The sequence below is a fragment of the Scardinius erythrophthalmus genome (assembly GCF_964197995.2).
Source record: "Scardinius erythrophthalmus genome assembly, chromosome: 4".
In the NCBI taxonomy this organism is placed as follows: Eukaryota; Metazoa; Chordata; class Actinopteri; order Cypriniformes; family Leuciscidae; genus Scardinius; species Scardinius erythrophthalmus.
The window spans coordinates 17,719,051-17,738,190 of record NC_138224.1 but is presented as its reverse complement, the minus strand read 5'-3'; the positions used below and the strand labels follow the sequence as shown (position 1 = coordinate 17,738,190).

The 19,140-nt window shown below is 41.7% G+C and overlaps 1 protein-coding gene across 1 annotated transcript in view; it reads left to right on the top strand.

Annotated features, from left to right (window-relative positions):
* LOC308689438 (thyrotropin-releasing hormone-degrading ectoenzyme-like) overlaps positions 1–19,140 on the top strand; it is a 132,306-nt gene that overhangs the window by 60,260 nt on the left and 52,906 nt on the right. The window contains exons 4-6 of the mRNA XM_081363144.1: positions 1,970–2,124; positions 8,412–8,525; positions 18,013–18,150. Coding sequence (XP_081219270.1) covers positions 1,970–2,124; positions 8,412–8,525; positions 18,013–18,150 — 407 coding nt within the window. The remainder of the gene's footprint in view (positions 1–1,969; positions 2,125–8,411; positions 8,526–18,012; positions 18,151–19,140) is intronic.

The window sequence follows — 19,140 nt, the reverse complement described above, 5'->3', positions numbered from 1 at the left end:
TTTATGATACAGTTATCTAATACAGAAGAACATTTGTCTGTTTTAAATGAAAACAATTTACACAATGCTTCACATGCAGTGGTGTCGCATTATTTGGATTTTTTTTCCTGGATTTAAGTGTATCTTTTAAGGGTAACTCTTGCCAAAATGCAAGGGTCTTTTTGTTAATCTACCCGAGGCAAACTTTCGTTTAAAAGCATAATTAGAATGGAAACGCCACTTTTAAGTTTGACCGTATTTTCGTTTTCGGTCAAATTGCCTTCTGAATGGGAGTGCTAGGGGCACTTCTATGATAGCATCAAAAATCGCTATTTTTAAAACACTAAGAAGGCTCGACACAACATGAAACTTTGCTCTAAATATCACCAGGGGCTCTACACATGAACTCGAGCATTGAGAACATTGTTTGTGTACACAGAGTTTACTAAAAAGAAAGATTTTGAACAACTCACTGTAGCTGTGTCCGCCGGCATTTTGACAGTCAAAAATAGTCGATCTCCGAATGCAACGTAACAGGGAGGAGAGTGATGTTAGGTTAACAAAAAGACCCTAGGTTGCATTTTGGCAAAAGTTAGTTAAAGTTCCAATATGTAAAAAAAAAAAAAAAAAACACAAGAGGGCGCAGTTTCCAACAATAACAAAGGCGAAGCTTGATGACGCTATGAAGGAGGTGACGATGGGAGATGTCGTTTTTAATGCGTTTTCACCATCTAGCGATGTATCTAAATGGAATTAATGAATCATGATCACGGATGAGGTAATTTATTCGTTTTTGTATTACCCGTATGTCTGATCGTATTATTTTATGTCATCATAATTAATGAAACTGCAAGGAACATGAAATGTTATGCTATATTATCCCGTTACAACTTACAGCTAGCCTATTTGTCATTAATTCATATCTATTAAAATCATCTTTACTGTAACTATTACGTTACTTTTACAATAAAAAACATTTGATTCGCTTACCTGTATCAATACACTCGCGAGAGCAGAGTCTCTGTCAAGTCCAAGATTCTCGCGCAGCTCTCTCCATCTCGAAAACGCCTGGCCGATATTTATCCGGGTTTTATTCCTCCGTTTGTCACACAGTCTGCGTGTATCCGAATATGGACGCTTTCGTTTTGTTGGCACTTCAATACTCGCCAAAGAGTAATCGTGATCCATAACAGCTATAACCATACAGTCTATGGCAATAACGCTATAACCACCACTTCCGCATTTGACCATGTGATGTTCCGGTGTGGTGGAATATCACATGGTCCACACCGGAAAAAAAGGATAGTGCGGACATTGCGTCACTGAGAGGCGACATTTCTTTTCCGGGACGGACAGTTATTTAAAATCGGAATTTCTCTGAAATAAAAAATCTTTGGAGACTTTTGAGATATTGTAAGTACACAACTGGAGGAAATATATCACACTGTGCAAGTTATTTTCGGAAATTTTATTACAAAATTGTTACATATTGGAGCTTTAAGTGTTTTGAAATAAATTGTCAACTTGAATAAAATGTATATATTTTGGAATGAAACTATGCCCTCTACGGGATTCATAGTAATATGACTGACTATGTAACATCATTTAGACATTATCTTTTTGCTGAAAGCCAAGAAGCAAATATTAACAAATATCCATTTTTCAATAATCATTAGTATACAACAGGGTTAGTAATTTAAGAACAAAATATAATGGAATAGTGCAGTATTTAGTATATTTAATAGACTCAAGAATACAAATGTATTTACACTAAATAAATAACTATTACTGGATTTGTTATGATCCATTTATACTGTAAATAATAACGGTCTGTAAGGTATCATTATTTACAGTTCAGTTGAATGACCCAGCTGCTGTTTGAGCTACTTTGCAGTGTGGGTACACAACAGTTTTTTGTTAACTTGTTTTTTTATTTCAAAACACTTACTTGTTAACTTGTATTAACTTGGATCTTCATCATTGTGTGCAGATCTCCTGGCAGTGCCGAAGCATCCGTATGCAGCCATGGAGAACTGGGGCCTGAGTGTGTTTGTGGAGCAGAAGATCTTGTTGGATCCTGACATCTCCTCCTTCTCCTATCAGATGGAGCTCACCATGGTGGTGGTGCACGAGATCTGCCATCAGGTAAAAACACACTTACTGTGGTTTCACATTTTTTTACGGTCAAAGTTAAACTTCACCTTGCTGGAAGAAGACAAAACAGATTTATATACGGGCTGATGTTTAAAACAGCTGATTCACTTCATGTGTTAATAATAAATCACAATGGACTAATTTAGTCCAATCATATCACCTGATCTGTGAGCGTTACTTTTCTGACATGATGTGTTGTTTATTTCATGACTGTTAAAGTCGGCATGAAGTTCCCTATTGTGACGTTATTTCCGAGTAGAAAGACTTCTCGGACAAGAAAACATAGGTAAGCACATCATCAGAGAAGAGATGTCACTGCAAGAGGGAGAGGAAGTTATTTTGATTAAAGATTTACAAGGAGCCTTGAATTAAAAATAATAATAATTATGATGATGCGCACGGATAAATCATTTATAATAAATACTGCACTATTCCATAAAATATAACCTAAGATATAGCAATTTTGTTTTTTTTCAAATATGGCAAAAAAAAACTCTCAAAAGGGCCTCAAAGAAGTTTAATATTTGCTTAATTATAGGTAAGTTTAATTTACACAAGTGTAGTTTATCCAAGTTTTGTGGCATTTTTTTTTAAATCCTTAAATTAGCTGAAAGAAGGAATGCCTCAAAACTCTTAACTACTTGAAATGTATATTTGATTATATATTTCATTGTTAGGCCTTTCATATTGTCTTTTATTTATTGATTTGCAATAATTTTCTCTTTCAACGAAAGATGCTTGAATTTATTGTGCTTATGTGTTTAACAATAATGTAATGTTAAATAGAGGTTTAATAAAGGTAGTTTGAGGCGTCTCATCAGCAACTGTTCCAGCAGGAATTCAGTTAATGAGATAACAATAATGGAAATCGATCGAAAACGAATTTCATTAAGGATGGATTAACCGGGTCTGGTCATCAATGTGCATTAAAAACCTCAGCTCAGTTCATTTACTTGTAACGTTACTCTGTAGCACCTTTCTATGAAATACACCTAAAAATAGCTGCTGCGGGAAAAGGTCTCGACCCAAGCTGCCAAAAACATGAGAATGATTAATATATTAAGCGCATAAAGAAACTCGTAAGCGTATTAGCCTAGCGTAGTTCGCTCGCTCTGTCAGGTGCTCTGGCATAGGTCATGTTTAATGCGTGAGACATGTTTTCCCCAACGCAGTGAGCGCATAACTTACATTTAACGTTTATATCCTTGTTTGTAAATGTTATATATTCACATGAGCATTTGCATTTTGCAGTAAGACTTGTCCTGACTCCTGACAGCAAGCGAATCTTCTCCGTCAATCTTCGCAGACTTAACTAAACGAGCGCGAGCGCGCGCATGCACATGCGCATCGAACAGACTGAGCGCCTGATTAATTTAATAATTCTGATTAATTTATTAATTTTACTAAATATTTCTTGTTTGTCGTTAGATTTAGGTTTAAAATTCTACATGTACGGCAAGTAATTGTATTTTAATCAGGACATGTAACTGAAAAGAATTAGCATAATTGTGCATAGCCTATAAGTGATGTCTCTTACATTTAGGCTACAGATTTTTTTTTTTTTTTAAATAAGGCGTTGATCTACTTATAGAAGACAGAGAAAGGAAGGCAGAGTCAGAGAGTAACAGAGAGTGTGAAGATGGTCAGTTGAGTTAAAGGGCAGAACAGCAGCAGATAATTGGACATCTGGAGAATTTGATGCACATCTCTTATAAAAAGAGCTTTACGCATCACCTCCATTGGGATTGTGAAAGTAAAGATTTCCTTTCTCCATCTCTCTTTCTTTCTGTTTTTTTCTCTCTCTCTCTCTCTCTCTCTCTCTCTCTCTCTCTCTCTCTCTCTCTCTCTCTCTCTCTCTCTGGAGTGTTTTGCGCATGCAAGAAGTCTCTCTTGTGTTAAATAACCTATTTTTCGTGCCTTTGCATCATTGCAGACTACCGTATTAGATGCAGATTAAACAAGCAGTCTGGGTTAAAAGTGATTTTTTTTCTTTCTTTTGGCATTGAAATAATGTTCAGTAAGGGACTTTAAGCCCACAAATGCATCATCGGCATGAATTGTAAAGGAAACGCTGGAATTTTTCATTGCATGTGCTCATTTTTCACCAGCCTTTGTTTGCAGCTCTTATGTTGCTGAGAACCTTGGATTTTAGTGCCTTTTGTTATGGCGGATTATTGATGAGCGTGTTGGAGATGTTCTGCGTTCTCAGTATTGTTCTGGATTCATCTCTTGAATATTCTTCCTCATATACTGCTGAATCGCAGCTCTGCATTGTTGGTCTAGCTCAAAGATGATAGGCCTACAGCATGTCTGCAGTTCTTTCCTCTTTTCTTTTCGTTTGTTTTTTTTCTTTTTTCTTTTCTTTTTAGGGAGAAGGAAATAAAAGAAAACAATCCTCTCATCTCTCATTTCTGCACAGATAATTCAGCTCTGTCTGAACTCAGTCTGAACCTTGTACAGTAAAACACTCTCACAGGGAGCATGAAATCATGATATTATTTCAGAAACAGCAATAATGTGCATATGTGATAGTTTTAGAGCTGGAATTCATGAGAGTAACCCAGATCAGGCTGTTCTCTGCACATAAAGCCTTGTTTTATGATCAAGAATAATTGAAAAGAAGCAGCAGTGGAGGCTGGAACTATAATGTTGTCCAGTGATGATGTTTACAGGTGGAAAACTGAAGTATGTCCAATGTCCTGCAGTAGGCATTCCCACTGAATTCACATTTATCTAAGCGTACAACACGCTGTAAAGCTGAAACCGTTTGTGCTTTTTTTTGTTTTAAGGTGGCGATTTTAAGGTCTGTTTTAAGGTGGGCCATAAGCAGATCGTACAAAAATGAGATTGTATGAATTCATACGAATTAAACTATTTGTCAAAACATAAAATAGTTATGAACTGTCGTGGCAGTGTGTTGATGCTAACTTAAGATGTCAGATTTAACATTGAAAGCATGTAGTCAGTCCAAATTTAAGCTTTAAACACACAAGCGTGTGCATATAAGCGTGTAAGTGCTTACTTATAAATAAGAGAAAGGAGGAGAGACAGAGAGAGTAAAAGACAGAGATTAGCTGTCAAGTGCACTGAATTCACCGCAGGCTGTTTCACCCTTTTGGGTCGCAGTTCTCTGGAGCTTCTGCTCATCTTTATGTTTTTAATTAAGATGCCATTTTTCTCTGCTTCAGTCTCATGGCCATCATTTTCATACAGAGTTAAATAGCACACTGCTAATTATTTTCCACTGTAAATTACCTTGACTGAGCTCAGAGCGTCGGAGTGGGCGGGGCTTGTGCTTACCTGACATATTGATTGGCTCCTTCATTTTGAAAGTATTAGATCAGTCCTCATCCAGCACATATTCTGTCATACATAAAAAAAAGTCTGTCTGAGCAAGCACTAATAACACGAACAAAGTGCCGGCTTCTGATAAATCACATTTGTATCTCGTCGCTCTCGCGGACTGCCAGTAGGAATTGATTAGTAGATGATAGACGCTGTTTTCTATTGTATAGGTTTATCCTGTGGACTCTCCTGGCCTCATTTTAATGTCACTGTAGCAGCGGATTGTTAATAGATTTGCCGCTGCCAGCGATGGGGTTTATATGTCACAGACGCTCAATCACTGTTAATTTCTTATCTCATTTCAGCCTCTCAGAATTAAATGAGGCTGCCACAGTCCTTCATATGCAGTTATTCCGCCAATAAAACAAGCCTAATAGAGGCCGATGCAGCTGATGTTGAGTTTTCTTATTTTCCCACAAATTGGAGAGGTGACATTCTCCCCTCTGGATATGAATATGTTTTGGATATAAATATGTTTGGAGAGTGAGGCTTCAGTTCTCACACACATCTTAACACGGTTGCTTTAAAAACACATTTAGACATTAAATATGAGTTAAACATTAAATATGAGGATAAATGGCTGTCGGTGGAGGTGAATCTGACTCATGTCTGTTGGCTGGTGTTTTATTATCTGCTCATTTATAAAAGACAGCATCCGTAAACACATGAAATAGGAGATTTCACACTCTCACTCTAAATTCTGACAAATAAATACATTTTGTCACTCAAATCAGAGGGTTTCAAAATTCTCTTATTGTGATTTGGAGCAATTTCCAGTTCTAGTTCAGGTTTACTGAGATTCAAATTTGAAGAGGATAAACAGTGTGATGATGGTTTCGGAACCTAGTGAGCTGCTACCTTGTTGTCTACTGTCTACACAGGCAGCTGCTTTCTAAGCACACATCCTCACTGAAACTGAACCTCAAAAGTGAATGATTTGGTAAAGGTAAAGAGCATGAGAAAGTTGAAGAATGTTCATGGATCATTTCCAATAGAGTGCGATTTTAAAAGGTAACACTTTACAGTACAATATGAATGCGCATTAATTCATGCACAGATAATCATGTGTTAATATGACTCAAGATCTAAACCATTTATTAATGATTACTGCATCAGAAACTAATAAAGAGTCCATCTTTAATAGGTAAAGTAATATATGAATTGCTAATTAAATGTGTAAAAAATAGAAAGTTTTGAAAAAGTTCACTTACAAGTACATTGATATTAGTGTAATTACTACATAAAGTATACTTGCAAAATATACATGGATTTTACTTAAATTTAATAAAACAATCTTGAAGTAGGCTATACTTTCCATTTTTAAGGGATTTTAGACCATGATACTTGTACAGTAGATGCAGTTTTGATTCTAGTATTTAACATTTGAACCTATACTACAATGCAGCTTCAGGACTTCTTTCTTGCGGTTTTCCAGTTGAGAAAGCAATATCCTTTGCCCTGCAGTCGCAAACCTGATCCAGGAGACACACATTGTCTGAACCTCCTTGTTAAAAGTCAATGAAGGACATTTAAACTCAAGTATTCAGGCTTTTACTGCAAGTAAAAGTTAGCTGGAGGCTTCATGTCAGTATGATTCTTCAGAGTGATTCTCGGCTGCTTTGGTGTGTTTCATGTCTTAAGGTTTTTTTTTTATTATGCCGTTGAAGGTTTTCTTCTGCTTCAAATGTACAGTATATGCTGCAGTATAGAGGTACAGAGTGAACTCTTCCCTGCATGAATCCCGTCAGCGTATCTGTTAATGAAACAGGAGGGCTGCAGAATCCCTCTGTTTCAGCTTTCTTCTCACCGACATTGTTGAAGGCGTAATTAAGCGAGGGTGTCACGGCTCGTACTGTTCATTGACATACTTGTTGAGCTATCTGTGTTGTTCCTCAAGGTTTCACAGTACCAATCCATTTGCTCTGCAGCTTCTGTCACATAATAAATGACGTGATGTGACTCGCTGTCCTTCATTGTCATCAGAACATCTGACAAATTAGAAGAGGGCAGAAAAAGTCACTAGACCTTTGGGAAGCTACTTGAAGTGTGACTTGTAGAGAGTTGAGAGCAGGATAACAGCTGTTTCTCTCCGCGCTGCGGCTCTTCTATCAGTCCATGTGTCTGAGTCACAGATGAACGGGGTCAGGCGCTTGGAGAGCCTTTGAGAACATGTCATGTTCAGATGAAAAAGGCCTGACTTCTAGAGGTTTGTTTGCTGCAACAATGAGATCCGGCGTTCAGTAGCACATCTGCTTGAGCCTAAGAGCCTGTGGAAAATATCCAGCTCATTCACAACTGCAATGTTGCATCTTTTCCAGTCAATAGCCCTGTTTTGCACACTGTCAACTGCACACAATGGCAGGGATCACTTGAATAGGTTTTACCTTCCAAATGGGACGTTTCATAATCGAATCCTTATTTTTCTCTCTTCTGCTCATTTAAGGTGTCCTTGGCGGAGCGCCCAGGTATGAATGCTGTGAAACAGAAAAATGTGTTTTTAATTGTGTAACTGTAGGTAATTGATTGTTTAGGCCACTATTAATCATAGTTCAAAAGCTCTGCCGGATTCTCAATGTTCTGTGAAGCCGTTTGTGAACAACTTTTCTGTTGAACCAGAGTGCAAATGTTTATTAGAAGTGTTTGTTTGTACTTCTACTTCTGAAGGAAAAGAGTTATTTTTCTGCGGTATTGGAGTTTTCTAATAAAACATGTTTTCCACTAGATGAAATATGCTTTTGTTGATATTGGATGAAGAGGAGAGTGTATATTTTCCTGATGCTTTGTCCAAATAAAGTTTGGTTTCAGTTTACCCATGAACACTTTTCTTGTACAAAAGTTTGTCATAATTGTTTGCCGGTGAACATGAAATGGATTTTTGTAATGGTCCCTGTGTTTCTCGGTTGATGATTGATGGTTCATTTCTTCTCTTCTAGTGGTTTGGCGATCTAGTCACACCAGTTTGGTGGGAGGACGTTTGGCTAAAAGAGGGATTCGCTCATTACTTCGAGTACATCGGGACTGATTTCCTCTTTCCCAAGTGGAACATGGTGAGTTGTTTCTCAGATGTGAGAACTGTAATATTCAGTTAATTTCATTCAATGAATCATACATAACTTTGAATGGAAAAAAGATGTGATATGAAACAATAGATTATACTGTATACTTACAGAGATAGTTTTGATGGTTTTCATGCTATTCATTCTCCTAAAATAAGTGCAAATTTTCAATGCTTTTCACATACACATGATTTTGAGCATTTCTTCTTGTGCATTCAGCTGAGCAGAAAACTACAATTCTCTTGCGGTGCATTTCCGTGCTATAGATACTTTGATTGCTCGATGTTAAATCTTGATAACAGCCTCTCAAGACCAATAAGTTTACTTATTGTTTAATCTGTTTCACATCAAGTAAAAGATCAATTGTTTGGCTATTTCTGAGCAGGTACAGATTCTCTCTTTTTTTGGTCTCTCTGTGGGTTTTCTCTGTCCAGTGATTTCTCAGTGTTGGGTCAGTCAACTGTCAGAACGTAATTGTATCACTGCTGCATGGTCAGTGTCACTCAGAATGACCAGTATCATCACTCTAAAAAAGCTAGTATTGTTTGTTCTCATTGAAGATGTCCAAGAGAGACGTCAGAATATATTGTCACTATCCTCAGTTGGTATTTAATTAAATTGTTTTATAATTGTTGAAGTTGTAGATTAGCAGTAAATGCATTATTCTTCAACAGATTGAACCATGGTGCTCAATTCTAGTCATCTTCTATCATTTATTGTCCTCTCTTTAACATATCTGAATAGAAATAACAATTCTTTAAAGGGGGGGGGGTGAAATGCTATTTCATGCATACTGAGTTTTTTACACTGTTAAAGAGTTGGATTCCCATGCTAAACATGGACAAAGTTTAAAAAATTAAATTGTACGTTTGAAGGAGTATTTTTGTTCCAAAGTTTTTTTCGAGTATGGGCCTGTGTGACGTCAGATGTGGCGGAATTTCCTTATATGGGTCCTAAGGGCACTTCTCACTCGCAGGCGCGCGCGCGCTCGTAGACCAGACAGAGAGAGAAGAGAGCAAAAGCAGTACCTCATCCAAGCGCTCTGCTCGGCTTTAGGGAAGACAGTGTCACCAAAGAAGTGTGTTTTTGGTTGCCAGGGCAAGACAACCCTGCACAGATTCCCAAAGAACCCGGCGTTAAGGGACCAGTGGATGGAGTTTGTTTTTTCTGAGCATCAACGGAGTTGTGCAAGACTGTTTGTTCCCTGCATTTCGACGATGCTTGTTTTCTAAACAAAGCCTAGATCGACAGATTTGCAGATCGTCTAATGCTTAAGGATCGAGCAGTCACAACGATAAAGGTTCGTCTCGGCGGTGAGTAAAACTGCTTCAAATGTATGTGTGTTGTTGTTAGCTCGGCACGTTAGCACAGCTTTAGCTCCGCCCACACGGCACGCCTCCAGCCGCTCGTTTTTTTCCGGAAAGACTCGGTACAGCCTATCTTTCTTTTATAAATATAATAAAACTAAAGACTTTTTGGAGATATGAAGGATGCAATACTACTCTATAGGTACTCAAGATTAACAGGAGATTGAGTGAAAATGAGCATTTCACCCCCCCTTTAAAAAAGTACAAATAAAATATAGTAAATTAGGATTTACTAAAATTGAAACACAAACAAACAAATAATACTGTTTAATTTTGTATTTTAGTCCCTAAGTTTCTCTTTGGGTAGCTCAAAGGACAATGTTTTACAATAAGTTAATGGGTGCATTCAATCTTACAGTCAGTAGTGAATTAGCGGGCCAAATGGAGGCATGCGTGGACTGGTTCATTATGAGCTTGTAAGGAACAAATTGTTCCAACTGTTTCAATGGTTATTATGAGCGCAGTTTGAGTTTGGCTTCATGTGCAGAAAGAATCATATTTAATGGTGTTGAGCTTTGTTATCATGTCTCTATTTTTCAGTCCTGCTGCATTGCCACAGCAACCGGTGATTATGCCATCATATTTTTCTGTATTAATGAAACTTTAGTCTATATGCGGTCTCTTCCAGATGCTCAATCAATTATCAGAAGAGAGCTGTGAAATAATATTACAGTGCCACAGACAGATTGGTGAGAATCTGATCATAATGCATTCTGAGCAACACGTTTAAACATTCTTACCTGTGCTAGTTGGCAAAAATTATTCAGTGGGAAAAGACATAGTTCATTAGTGCCACACCTGTGTGAGTCTGAACTAAAACTGCTAATTCACTGTGGAGCTTCACAGAGCTGGAATTTGTGCCAAAGCTGCCATTGAAAAAACACTTGAATTCAAGGCTGGCACACATAAACTAGAGCAAATCCAAACTCCTTTAAATAAAGTGCAAGGATAAAAAGTTTTATGGTCTAATGATTCGTCCACATCCATTTCCCCCATCCAGATGGGTTCACGTTCGGAGAAAGACAAAGCATGGCTTCAGTTGACAATGCTCACTGTCTCACAGGAGTCAATAGGTTCAGTGATGCTCTGAATTGTTGTATAACAGCCAAGAATTATGAGGCTATTTTTCCAGACCAGGTGCGTCCAAACACACAATCATATCATGATATTCCTGTATTATAGGGTGATAAATAAATCCAGGAGTGTTTGTGAACACCAGGAGGAAGTCAAACACCTTCAAAGATGTCTTAAGCCACTATATCTGAACATTATTCATATTTTACGGGATTTTCTCGAGTCACAAACAGGACTTCCACCTAACCTGTTTTGAGAACATTACTAAAGTTAACCTTACTGGAAGAATGTTTGTTCATAACTTTGAAAGAAAATTGCCAGAACGTTGGGGAATTTCTGAGAAAGTTCCCTGTTAGCTCATTCGTTACTGTGAATTAGCAGTCGTTCTGATTAAATATGTTTGGATCTTCTGCTCATTATGATTCACTGACTGTGTTCAGTTTTATTATGAGCTAGTGAGAAGATTATTGTGTGTTCATCACAAGACCTGACATGTCTTTGACTGGACTGGACATAGTGTGCACTAAGAGTGGTATATGCTAAGAGTAAGTGCTGAAGGCAGTCTACAGCAATACATTTAGCTCCGGTTGACATTTAATACCAAAAGTTTATTACATTAGTTTTTTTATTAACATTTTTTATATATTTATCTAATTTGAGTAAGATGTATGTCAGTATAGCACCCTTGTTTAATACTTGTGTGATTTCTGCTCATACACACATTCTCATTGACATAATGACCTTCCCATCCCATCTGTCCCAGTATTTCATACCTCTCTGCTCAACCTTGGTTATGGAGCATCAGCCAAGCAGAGAGATCATCTGGGAACATCATTTCAGGAAGCAATTGGTTCTTTCTCGTCCGATAAGTTTAGATGGAAGCACTTCATTGCCCTGATAGGATGACTGTAAGAATTTCCCTACCACAATTTTGATAATATTACACATTTCAAGAGGAAGGAGTGTAAACCAGATCTGAAACTCACAAATGCACTGAGAAATGTGGGAATGGATTTGTCAAGAGTCCTTAATAGGTCATTAAAACAGCCTATCGGTCCCTTAACCTGCTCACAACTACTGGACTGTTGGCTCTCTTCCTCTTTCTCACATCTGTCTTGCTAGAGAAGCTCTCAGCGAGGTTTAGTTACCCATAATGCATTGCTCCAAAGCTGCTGACCTTAACGTCTGGCATCACTGTTGATCTCTGGCCTGGTTGATCAGTGAGAAACTTCAGGTGATGATGTTGAGACGTTAATAAGCAGCATCTAAATGAAGTATCATTGGACGTAAACACCTTGTTGAGAGCACATATGGGCCAGATGGAAGCTCTTCTCATTGCACTCATTTTATATTGCCCACAACGTGACTCACATAAAATTAGCTCCACATCACCAGCTGTTCTCTCTCTGTCTGTCGGTTTCTCTTTCTCTGTTTCTGTGCATTCACATTCACCATAATGTATGTTGTGAATTAACATTAAGGGCCCATTTGCATATATTGATTCTGTCTATATACAGTCTTTACATTGCCCTGCGAAGCTTACATTAATCTAGACTTTAAAGTCACTGTCCATCAGGAAATACTGAAAGTAAAGACATGAAACACATGCTGTTCTTTTCAACAAGACCACTTAAGTGATGATATAAATAGCCTGAGAAATTAGGACACTGATTTTAAAAAGTCGCACTTCCTCTAAGATCTTCTCTCTGAAGTTAAAAATGAAGGATAAATTATTACAGCAGTCCATTAAGCAAAGCATGTTTCATTTTGTTATGCCTTGGATATCTAAAGATAATTATACCTCAGATGTAATTCTATTGTAGGAAATTTCACCCTTCATTAGCTGCTCAAAAAGAAAGAATTCATATGAAAGCCATACAAGATAGACTTATAATATCTAAATATTATTAAAAGTCACCCAGCAATCACACATCAATCTTAGTTTGGCTCAGATAAATATTCTCTGTATTGATTTGTATTGATTGTCTGTATGTCTCGTGTCTGTCACGTATAACTAAAGAAAAACTAAAGGAGAGGACTCAAGTGCAGAAAGAATATTTATTAAATAAAAGAAACATGAAATGAAACAAAAACCCTCAAGGGGGAAAACATGAAATAACCAAAAATACAACTACAAAGCAACATACCGGGGTTTCACGGGAAAGCGGGAGACGTAAACAAGACAACGATCCGACACAGACTGCAAACACAAAGGAACTTATAAAAGGGACAAATCAGGCAGGTAATAAGGAACAACAGGTGGGGCAAATGAAACCAATAATGAGATAACAAGGAGGGTGGGGTCAAACAGTGACAGGAACACAAACACCACATGTGCTACACAAGACAGGACAGGCATGTGACATTACCCCCTCCTTAAGGAGCGGCTACCAGACGCTCCACAAGGGACGGGAGGGACAGACCAGGGCGGGACGGGAGGGACAGACCAGGGCGGGACGGGAGGGACAGACCAGGGCGGGACGGGAGGGACAGACCAGGGCGGGACGGGAGGGACAGACCAGGGCGGGACGGGAGGGACAGACCAGGGCGGGACAGGGGGAACGGGAGGGACAGACCAGGGCGGGACGGGAGGGACAGACCAGGGCGGGACGGGAGGGACAGACCAGGGCGGGACGGGAGGGACAGACCAGGGCGGGACGGGAGGGACAGACCAGGGCGGGACGGGAGGGACAGACCAGGGCGGGACAGACCAGGGCGGGACAGGGGGAACAGGAAAGACAGACCAGGGTGGGACAGGGGAAACAGGAAAGACAGACCAGGGGGGGACAGGGGGAACAGGAAAGACAGACCAGGGTGGGACAGGGGGAACAAAAGAGACAGACCAGGGTGGGGCAGGGAAAATGAACAGTTCTGGAGGCCAGGGTGGAGCCGAGAGTCCATCGGACGGCCAGGGCGGAACAGAGAGTCCATCGGGCGGCCAGGGCGGAGAAGACCCCTCGGGCGGCCAGGGCGGAGAAGACCCCTCGGGCGGCCAGGGCGGAGAAGACCCCTCGGGCGGCCAGGGCGGAGAAGACCCCTCGGGCGGCCAGGGCGGAGAAGACCCCTCGGGCGGCCAGGGCGGAGAAGACCCCTCGGGCGGCCAGGGCGGAGAAGACCCCTCGGGCGGCCAGGGCGGAGAAGACCCCTCGGGCGGCCAGGGCGGAGAAGACCCCTCGGGCGGCCAGGGCGGAGACGACCCCTCGGGCGGCCAGGGCGGAGACGACCCCTCGGGCGGCCACGGCGGAGACGACCCCTCGGGCGGCCACGGCGGAGACGACCCCTCGGGCGGCCACGGCGGAGACGACCCCTCGGGCGGCCAGGGCTCAGGCACAGGAACTGGCACCACCGGCTCGGGCACTGGAACTGGCACCACCGGCTCGGGCACTGGAACTGGCACCACCGGCTCGGGCACTGGAACTGGCACCACCGGCTCGGCACTGGAACTGGCACCACCGGCTCGGGCACTGGAACTGGCACCACCGGCTCGGGCACTGGAACTGGCACCAACGGCTCGGGCACTGGAACTGGCACCAACGGCTCGGGCACTGGAACTGGCACCAACGGCTCGGGCACTGGAACTGGCACCAACGGCTCGGGCACTGGAACTGGCGGCACTGGAACTGGCACCACCGGCTCGGGCACTGGAACTGGCCCCACCGGCCCAGGAACAGACATAGACTCAGGAACAGGCTCAGGAACAGGCTCAGGAACAGGCTCAGGAACAGGCTCAGGAACAGGCTCAGGAACAGGCTCAGGAACAGGCTCAGGAACAGGCTCAGGAACAGGCTCAGGAACAGGCTCAGGAACAGACACTGGCTCCGGCTCAGGAACAGACACTGGCTCCGGCTCAGGAACAGACACTGGCTCCGGCTCAGGAACAGACACTGGCTCCGGCTCAGGAACAGACACTGGCTCCGGCTCAGGAACAGACACTGGCTCCGGCTCAGGAACAGACACTGGCTCCGGCTCAGGAACAGACACTGGCTCCGGCTCAGGAACAGACACTGGCTCCGGCTCAGGAACAGGAACAGACATCGCCGGCTCAGGAACAGACACCGCCGGCCCAGGAACAGACACCACCGGCTCAGGAACAGACACTGGCTCCGGCTCAGGAACAGGAACAGACATCGCCGGCTCAGGAACAGACACCGCCGGCCCAGGAACAGACACCACCGGCTCAGGAACAGACACCACCGGCTCAAGTGTGTGCGTAGCCCACACACACCACATGGCTGTGGCCATAATGGCCAGTGTCGCGGTCACTGAGGGCTCAGGAACAGACACCACCGGCTCAGACACAGGCTCGACGGCGGCAATCTTGTCAGGGGACTCAGGCTCGACGGCGGCCATCTTGTCAGGGGACACAGGCTCGGCAGGCGTGACGTGAACAGGCTCGGCGGCAGCGACGACCATCTTGTCCGAAGACATAGGCTCAGGAACAGTCTTTGGCTGGGCAGACGTGACGTTAACAGTCTCTGGCTGGGCAGACGTGACGTGAACAGTCTCTGGCTGGGCAGACGTGACGTGAACAGTCTCTGGCTGGGCAGACGTGACGTGAACAGTCTCTGGCTGGGCAGACGTGACGGATCGCTGAGGTGGTGCAGGCAGTGCGAGCAGGATCACCGGAACAGGGACCACCGGAACAGGGACCACCGGAACAGGGACCACCGGAACAGGGACCACCGGAACAGGGACCACCGGAACAGGGACCACCGGAACAGGGACCACCGGAACAGTCACGGAGGGAGTCTTCCTCTTCCTCCTCCGTTTCGAGACCACTGGAACTGGGGCCACTGGAACTGGGACCACTGGACTCGGGACCACCGGAACTGGGACCACTGGACTCGGGACCACCGGCACTGAGGCCACCGGAACTGGGACCCTCTTCCTGGCCTCTCGCTCCTGCAAGCGAGCGAGACCCTCCACCATAGCCTCAAACGTACAGCCATCATACGCCCTCCTGAGAACCCAGTCCATGGGCTCATTGAGTGCGTAAAAGAAGAGGTCCTTTAGAGGCCCGTCATTAAGTTTTAAACCCTCCGCCGCTCCAAGGAATTCACCTGCGAACTTCCTCAGGTCAGCCCCTTGTTGGCGGAGGGCACTTAGTGTCTGAAAACGAATAATGCGATCGTAGTGGGGGCACGAGACAGGAGGGCCTGGTGGGTGTCGTGAATCTTTCTGCTGAGTCCTTAACATGGTCGGATCGTTCTGTCACGTATAACTAAAGAAAAACTAAAGGAGAGGACTCAAGTGCAGAAAGAATATTTATTAAATAAAAGAAACATGAAATGAAACAAAAACCCTCAAGGGGGAAAACATGAAATAACCAAAAATACAACTACAAAGCAACATACCGGGGTTTCACGGGAAAGCGGGAGACGTAAACAAGACAACGATCCGACACAGACTGCAAACACAAAGGAACTTATAAAAGGGACAAATCAGGCAGGTAATAAGGAACAACAGGTGGGGCAAATGAAACCAATAATGAGATAACAAGGAGGGTGGGGTCAAACAGTGACAGGAACACAAACACCACATGTGCTACACAAGACAGGACAGGCATGTGACAGTGTCATTTCATTAATCTGCTTTTAGCAGAACATCAGACTATGAGATATGATTATGGTTTGAACACATTACATGAAACCAGGAATCACTGGGTTAATAGAATATGCCTCATTATTTTGACATAAAACTATGAAGGGTTTTGATGAACATTTGTTTCTGGACTTATTTCCGTACGTTGTTTGTTGTATCTCAAATCCCTTGTTTGAAATATCCTGCTTTCTTGGATTAATGTCTTCAACATGATTTTTAATCAAGCTGCCAAAAGCTTTAATGGCCAAGAGTTATTCATAATGACAATGAATACAGGTGTAATAAAACATTCAGAGTATCAAAACAAGATGTGTTTATAACAGCTGATAGTTTGCTGACTTTCTCTTGGTCAATCACATTTAATAAATACATTTGAGAAGATAATAAAATAATAAACTCTTAATTTAGCTTAGTTTTGAATTTAATCAGACAGTCAGTGAAGAGATTTTGCCAGAGGGATCTTTATGAAGATGTTTAGAATATGAACCTGCAGTGTAATGCTTTCATATATATTTCATGTGATTCATATTTAATTAATTTTAATGTATGGTAACTGACCGTCACTTTTAAATGAGTAACGGGAAAATAGTGTCACATTTTACTGAAATGTTTGTGGTTTTACATTCATGCTGTGTTCATTTTAGCTGAACATCTATTGAATGTAGAAGTTGATCTACAAAACTGGAGCAAGTGATTATTAGTTTATTCAAAGGTTTAATATGAACATTAGGCATCTGTACTTATTGTAATATAATATGCAACCCGTTCTCATACCCAAGGCGTCACTTTCAATATGTTGTATTTGTATATTTACATGACATGTCAAGGTGATTCAAAGAAAAGCATGGCATTTTTTCTCAGTTTAATTGCCTCATTGTGATGTAATTTCTCATTTTGTTACTTTTAAGCAGTTAAAAATGAGACTTCCTTAAAAAATGGAAATAACCTAGGATCAGAGTAACATCTTCCTCAAGTGCTGCTGAACAACTCACTGCATTTGAGATCGTGACTCTCTGCTGATCCACAGACAACAGTGAATGATGAGGGTCTTTTTCATCTGACCCAAAACTTCTACCTGTCTTTATAGTGAATCCTACAGGGAGACATTTGATCAGAGTAGAGAGACAGCAAGACCCCTTTACAACACACACACACACACACACACACACACACACACTGAGTGTATTGTAGCTCAAGTGTGTCGTGTTGGCGCTCGTGTGGCGACTGAAGGTTCATCAGAATGAATTATAGAAGCTTCTGCAGGAATAAAGTCTTCAGTCATGAGAGATAGAGAGCTGGATTTTCTCACAACAATTTTCTCATTTCATTTATAGAGCTCAAAGTTATTTTTACTTTTGAAAATAAAACAGAAGCTTTCATGAGACATGTTTATGTGTTTGATACTGTAAAAAACAAGTAAAGTCTCTCATCCACAGGAGAAGCAGAGGTTTCTGACTGATGTTCTTCATGAGGTGATGTTATTGGACGGTTTGGCCAGTTCTCATCCGATCTCTCAGGAAGTGTTTGAAGCCACAGACATCGACCGAGTGTTTGACTGGATCGCATATAAGAAGGCAAGATAATCTCTCATAAAATCCTGGCTTCATTTGCATGATTGAAATGATTAGAAACCTTTAATATTGAGCTGAACTGAATTCAAAACTGATTCATACTATAAAACATTAAATTAATTTACACATTTTTTTATTCGGCAAGACAGCAGAAGAGGGACAATGACTTTGTAAAACAACAGTATTTATGTGCAGACTTCACCAATAGACTTGATCTTTTATTGAGTCCAGTAAACACCTCAGTTTGCTTGTTATTTTTGTCCCAGGAAAAGAAATCTCAGTTTATCTTTGTGAATTGTAAATGGAGTCACGCTGTTATAAGCCTCTTCACATACACAAGAAAAACAGTTTAATTAAAAGCTTGTTTTTTAGTAAGTCAAGGACAGAAACTGTTACACTGAGAGTTTTTGTGTGCTCTGGGGACTTTAGTGGCACGTTAAATATTTCTCAGACCAGACAACATCTATTTAATTACCTCTTTCTCACTGAAACACACTTTACTGAAAAAAACTCCAGTGCCCAAATATATCCTCTCATCTGAGCATCTGAAAGCCATTAAAGACACAAAGAGAAGGAAAGAAATATCTTTGTCCTCTATCAGAGTTCAGACACAGACAGAATCTTCCGTCCACTGAAGATTTGAGTTTCTGTGTCAACTCTCCCTCCAGCTGTCAATCAGCTCAAGGCCGGTTTGTGATTGGCTCTTGCTCTTTCTCAAGGTCCTCCCCCTGTTTCCCCAAAGGTTCTGTTGGGTTATGAACTCTGTCAGTCACGCTGACACCAGGCCGTCCCTCATCACTTTCTCCTCGCACTCTAAGGACTCTGAAATCCCACAACATCCCATGAGTCCCCAGCGCTAACAGGAAGTGACACTCATCACACAGATTGTAGAGGGATGGGAATTAGATGCTGTCAAATGAGCATGTCAAAGCCACTCAAAATCAAAAAAGCTGATGAAAACTCATAAAACAGCAGCAGCACCACATGGAGTCC